The sequence below is a fragment of the Alligator sinensis genome, unplaced genomic scaffold, assembly GCF_000455745.1.
Source record: "Alligator sinensis unplaced genomic scaffold, ASM45574v1 scaffold1278_1, whole genome shotgun sequence".
Classification (NCBI taxonomy): Eukaryota; Metazoa; Chordata; order Crocodylia; family Alligatoridae; genus Alligator; species Alligator sinensis.
In genome coordinates this window covers 13342-20117 of record NW_005843297.1, presented here as the reverse complement: position 1 = coordinate 20117, position 6776 = coordinate 13342, and the positions used below count along the sequence as shown (strand labels likewise).

The 6776-nt window shown below is 48.4% G+C and overlaps 1 protein-coding gene across 1 annotated transcript in view; it reads left to right on the top strand.

Annotated features, from left to right (window-relative positions):
- LOC102386070 (protocadherin gamma-A6-like) overlaps window positions 1-6776 on the top strand; it is a 14434-nt gene that overhangs the window by 5495 nt on the left and 2163 nt on the right. Inside the window, 3 exon segments of the mRNA XM_025194751.1 lie at window positions 8-1183; window positions 1290-1448; window positions 6226-6774. Of these exon segments, the coding sequence (XP_025050536.1) occupies window positions 8-1183; window positions 1290-1448; window positions 6226-6774 (1884 nt within the window).

Genomic DNA, 6776 nt, shown 5'->3' with positions numbered 1-6776 from the left:
TAAATGTCTGCTGAACTGCGAGCTTATAGTGGGGCATGACATGAAGCTGTATGGAGTGGAAGTCGAAATCGTAGATATAAACGACAACGCTCCGAGCTTCCAAACAGGGGAAATGGAATTAAAAGTCAGTGAGACAACAGCCCCAGGATCCCGGTTCCACTTGCGCAATGCGCAGGATCCAGATTTGGGGACTAATTCTCTCCAGAGCTACAAACTGAGAAGTAACGAACATTTCTCCCTGCAAACTGTATCTGGGGGTTTTAAATACCCCGAATTAGTGCTCGAGAAGCCCCTGGACCGGGAAGAGCAGGCTGCTCACGACCTCATCCTCACCGCCACTGACGGCGGAGATCCGGTCCGCTCCGGCACGGCGCGGATCCACGTGGTGGTGCTCGATGCCAATGACAACGCGCCCGTGTTCAGCCAGCCGCTCTACCGCGTGAGCGTGCGGGAGAACGTGCCCGTCGGGACCACGGTGGCTACAGTGAAAGCCACGGATCTGGACGAAGGAGTTAGCGGAGACGTGACATACTCCTCGCAAATCACAGACCAGGCTTCCCAAATATTTCAGTTGGACCCTGGGACAGGAGATATAACGGTGTTCAGGAACCTGGACTTCGAGGAAACCAAATTATATGAAATGCAGCTGCAAGCACACGACGGCGGAGGCCTCTTCGACAGGTCGAAGGTCGTGATCTCCGTCAGCGACGTGAACGACAACATCCCCGAGATTAGGATCACCTCCCTCCTCAGCTCTGTCCCCGAGGACTCCCCGCCAGGGACCGTGATCGCCCTCTTGATCGTGCAGGACCAGGACGCCGGAGAGAACGGCGCCGTCACATGCACCATCCCGGACCACGTCCCCTTCCGGCTGCAGAAATCCTTGGATAAATATTACACTTTAGTGACGGCCAGAGACCTGGACCGGGAGCAGGTGGCGGATTACAACGTGACGGTCACGGCCCGGGACCGCGGGGCGCCGCCGCTGTGGTCCGCCACGACGATCGCGGTGCAGGTGTCGGACGTGAACGACAACGCGCCGGCCTTCAGCCAGGCGGCCTACAGCGTGTGGGTGAGCGAGAACAACGCCCGCGGCGCCTCGGTGTTCTGCGCGCGGGCGGCCGACGCGGACTGGGGCGACAACGCCCGGGTGACGTACTGGCTGGCGGAGGGACCGCTGGCGGCAGGCGCAGCTGCTGGGCTCGGCCGGCGGCGCCCTGGCCGGGGTGCCCGTCTCGCACTTCGCGGGCATCGACGGCGTCCGCGCTTTCCTGCACTCCTACTCCCAGGACGTGTCTCTCACGGCGGGCTCCAGGAAGAGCCAGTGGAGCTTCGGCCCGCCCAGCTCTGCCGGCACCCTGCCTCGGCCGCCGGCGGGACAGGGCAAGGAGCCTGCCCCGGTGGATAAGGATTCAAAGGTGTGTGAGGCGGACCAGGCTGCGCTGCAGGTGAGCCGACGTTTTTGTACCTTATGACTTCTCTTAGTCGGTCTTGGCGAGTAGCCGTAGATATGTTGAAACTGCTTGACTAGGGGAAGGCCTTTTTACGTGTGATTCGGAAAGAATGTTGAGGACACCATTCCTTTGAGTCTATGGCTTTACTAGAGGGGATTTGACCGTCAAGGTCTAACTTTTGTGGGGTTATGTTACTGATTACTATTAATCAGTAACACCAGAAAGGTAGGCTTTGATGATCAGATCCGCTGTAGTAAAGCCATAGATGCAAAGGAATGCCTGTCTTCAACATTCTTTCTGAATTTTGTGTGTTTTCTGCAGATTTGGGTACTTTTATGTGCGTAAGGCCAATTGTCTTTATGTTTCACCGTTTTTGTATTCTCCACACATATTTCATCTTCCGACTTGGCTTGCAGATGCTGTGACAAACTATGGGCTTTATTGTAATATTTCTCTTTTGAAATGTATTTCTGTTGATATAATTTTGCATTCCCCAGTTTCTCTTTAAAACTAAATAGAGAGTGAAAGAAGGGTTAGCAGGGTCCAGTGCTAAGTGCTAGAACATCTTAAATTCAGGAAAGACCAGAGGTATCTTCAGCAGCAGCAGAGATATGAATGTCCTTGTTGACACATAAACAAAGTGACCTGCGAGGCCTTACACGGAAGGCTCCCTGGGAAGTTGGGGGAGATAAGAGTGACATCGAATGAAACAGCAAGGAAGCAGGATAGTGACCTGAGTCTGAAGAGCAAGATCCTCTGAACAGTTTTGGGGATCATGGCTGAACAGACTGAAACGAAATTCTCCGAATACCTTAAGGGACAGAGGGAGAGCTTAGCCTCATGAGGCGGGCAGAGAACTTCTGTTTGGAAGGCCTTTGCCTAAAGTGCCTTAATTGAAGAGGAGCTTTCTGTGTTGTTGTTTGGAACTTCAGCTACTCTGCTCTGTAACAGGAGGAAAAGTCCCTATTTAGGAGCAGAACTGGAAGGAAACTTTGAGACAACATCATGGAAACCTGCTGAGGTTGAGGGATTGAAAGGGTAGGATCCCAAGGATGGAAGGAGTCAGAGCTGCACACTTCCCATTCTAGAAGCCATGCATGGCTGGCTTCGGGGAGGGGAGCAGGAGCACTTGGAGAGACAAGGGAAGGCTGCAGAGGTGCTAAGCAAGCGTCTCTCCCCCTCTCATCCCCCCGGGGGAATCTATGACATAGCAATCTATAAAGGAAAAAAAATCCTTTATTGACCAGGGCAGAACAATCCATTAAAGAAATCTGTTCCCAAAACCCTGTTATTTACATGACAATTATGTTGTCAGGGTGGTTAAGGCTCTTGTTTCTTGAGGGTGCTGTGTACCATGTTGAAGACTGTCCCCAGTGGACCTGGCTTTGAATTGGTACTTGGTCATGCAGTCTCGAGGTGATGTGAGGCACCTCACTCCCTTGCCTACTCTTACCTCTGTGAACTGCTGTGGCCCGGCCATGTTAGCTGAAGGGATCCTGTGTTCCAACAGAACTTTGACTTGGTTGTATGTATATGTATAGATATATACCAGTGTATTCCAGTTGAAATACAAGTCTACCCAAACGTCATTCCTGAATTCCACATGCACCAGAAATTCGTACCTATGGCTTTAAGGTATGGAAGGGTCTGTCTATAGTGAGGTAGTGACGACAGCACTTTTTAACTACTACAGTCACCGGGGTCTCTGTTTTCCTATGTTTGGATCGTGACAGTTTATGATAATGTGTTTTACAATGGTTGTGTTAATATCTGAATTAAGAGTCTAAAATGTCCCAAAAGGGATTGTATTTCTCTATAGCACATGGAAAAATAAGAATTATGATGATGATAATAATATAACACCAGAAGCCCTTGGCTGCCTCCACTATCTTCATCCATTAACGTCTGTTGTATGCCTTCCTCTTCCAGTCCTCCACCTTTAATTTCCGTAGGTCTGAAACGGTATCATTTAGCCATCTTTGTCTTGGTCAACCGGGCACCCTTCTCCCCTCCCGGAGCTCTGAGGAGCACTTTCTTTGGTGTGCAGATCACTTCCACTCTTTCAACCTGGCCCAGCAACTGTAATCGCTGCGCTCTTATTTCCTGTGTCACGACTGGGTCTCTGTACAGTTGCTGTAATTCATTAGCGGCACTTGTGAGCCATTCTTGTGTTATGGAATCACACTGTGCAACAAATGATTTCCATAAAACCTTGCTGACAAAACGATCTAATAATATCTCATTCGCTTGTGAGCGAAGGTTGACTGCCTTAATTATAGATGGCCTGATTATGTTTTTGTAGACTTGAAGCCTAGTTTACCTTGGGATGAGTTTGGTTGGATGACAGGAGCTCGTGCAAAACAAAGTAATCTCTGTTTCCATTCTTGGTTGAATTTCTATTCTCCCTTCATTTTCTTCCTTTATATTACCATCTAGTCCTATGATAGTCTAAATACTGGAAGTGGGTTACTTGCCTGAAAAATTGTGTTGTTTATTGTTATGGGAGGTCCCTGATTTACTGCTGTTCTGTTTAGAGCAGATATTGTGTTTTATCAGTTTCACTTTTAATCTGAATTTCTTTGCTTTATTTTTTTAATTAGGTACATAGAGCTACTATATCATTCATATTCTCACTTTTGAGATTGATATCATCAGCATATGCAAGGCTCTCTATGCAGTTGAACTCCTCCCCTCATGTTATTTATGCTTCTGATTACTATTCCCAGCGCCAGGTGTAATGGGATAAGAGACAAACGATCTCCTTGTCTCAAGCCTGTTCTAATTGGGAAAGGATCCGATCTTCCTGCGAAGGAGCTACTTCTGTTTCTTGATTTATGCATGCAAACTTGAATTCATCCAATTAGTTTGTTGAGAATTCCTGATTCAGCTAAAATGACCCAAAGACCTTGTCTCAGTATGCTCTCATATGGTTTCTGCAAGTCTATGAACAGAATGTGTCATTACAACCTTTGATTACAATTCCCATTGTTTTCTCAACTATTTGTCTTAGTGAAAAGGTTTGGTCTGTCCTTGATCGGTTCTGGTGAAATCCAAACTGGTATTCTCCCAATATTTCTGTATAAGGTAATAAGCACCATAGCAAGACGGTAGGAAATACTTTTATACATAGATGTTAATAGGATGATACCTCTGTAATTCTGACATTCTAGTTTGCTGCCCTTTGTGAAGATGGGACATATTAAGGAAGAATGATTATCGAATATTTATTTAATAACGGGATATTAAAAGCTGGCAGACTGACAAAGCTTGATTGGATTAGGCATATAAACTTACTTTGATTTATATTTTGTTAGGGTTGTAAAGTTGAACATCTTTGTATCAAAATGATGTAACAATATGGAGCTTTTGAATAGCAATGTATTATTCACCATGTCAGAGTGCTCAGATGTTGAAAACCTGTCTTCTGTAATGCAGGTGAGGATGAAGGAGATTTCTGTTATCTGTATTTCTGGTATAGCCCGGAACAAAAGAAACGATTCCTAATAGTTTTAGACCCTCTTTCTTTGGCAGACAACTGTGAAAGAAAAAGAGAATTTACAATGACGGGAGAAAGAAATGAGAACATGTTTCTGCAAAAAGTTGTAGAATTGAGACTTCCTCCTGTCACCCTCAGTTTAAAAATGGTTTGTCAAACACTTCTGAATCTCTTTAGATGGATCTCGAGTGCTTTTGGGCATGCATGGATATGACCGATGAAAAAGGGTTAAAAATCATAGAAAGGTCGCATTCTTATATATATACACACTAGCCAATTGTCCTCAAGAATGACGGGGGCGGGGGCTGGGAAGAAGTGCCCCCACCTAACGCCCCATGCTGCTGCTGTTCTGCTTCTTGCAGGGAGTGGCGTGCGGGAGCTGAGGCCAGCGTTGGCCTCCGCTCCCCCACCCGCTTCCAGTCCTCTGGGCTGTAGCGTTCTCAGGCTTGGAGCACTCTGATTGGCTGTTACAGTCAGAATAAAAACAAAGCCTTAGGACAGACAGACAGAGAGACTTAGGCATTGATAATAGATAGATAGATAGATAGATAGATAGATAGATAGATAGATAGATAGATAGATGCAGGAAGATCCAGATATTCTCCACACATTCAGATAAATATTTCCATTTAAAAACCCAAACAACAGGCAGGCGAGAGTAAGTTTCACAGTAGTATTTATCCGATAGTTATATATAATAAGAGCATCCCGAGGTGAAGATTAGGTTCGACTGCAGAACTTCTGGGCTGCACGACAATGGCGTCGCTAAATACACGCTGCATATTCCTTTAGGAAAGGACAAAGTCCTGTGCATTCATCAGTGCAGCAGCAGCGGCGTCTGGTCAGATCACTGCAGTTCCCCGACTGCGACTCCGAGTGCCGCTGTTGGCCAATACGGAGCGGCGCTGCAGACTGGGATCCATTGGAGCCTCCTGCAGTGCGCTTGCTCAGACAGAGCAGAGCAGGAAAGAAACAAAGCAGAGAGACCTTCTGGATCCGCTGAGAAAGGAAAAGAAACCTTAGCAAAGCGGTCGGGACAGATACTGAGTAGGGAACGCGGACCCAGTGCTCTAGCCTGTGCCCTGCCTGCTGCCGTTTGGCTGGGATTGCTCAGTGCCTAATACGATCGACACTGAGAAAAGATACAAGTTGGGAAACACTCTCCAGGGGACGGCAATGGAAACACGGCGCGCACACAGCGGCCAGGCGGCCGGGCGGCAAGTACTATACCTTCTTCTATTGCTGTCTCTGCTCTGCGGGACTGTCTCGGCGCAGATTCGCTATTCGGTCCCAGAAGAAAAGCCCAAAGGGTCCCTCGTGGGCAATCTCGCCAAGGATCTGGGGCTGACTGTGCAAGAGCTGCCTGGTCGCAGGCTCCGGGTTGTCTCTGCAGCCAGAAGACAATACTTCACGGTGAAGGGCGAAAACGGGAACCTGTACGTGAGTGACCGGATAGACCGGGAGGAAATCTGCGGGAAGGCCCCGCTCTGCGCTCTCGCTTTCGAAGCCGTGGTGGAAAATCCACTGAACGTTTTCCACATCAACGTCGAGATCCAGGACATCAACGACAACGCGCCGCGCTTCATACAAGATAAAAATACCCTCGAGATCAATGAATTGACGCTGCCAGGAGCCCGCTTTCTCCTCGGAAATGCAGAAGACCCGGACGTGGGCTCCAACTCCCTGCAGAGTTACCAGCTCAGCTCCAACGCCAACTTCGTGCTGGAGGTCAGGGAGAGCCAGGACGGGGAAAAGTACGCGGCGCTGGTGCTGCAGAAGCCTCTGGATCGGGAAAGGCAGCCCGGGCTGCACTTGGTCCTCACGGC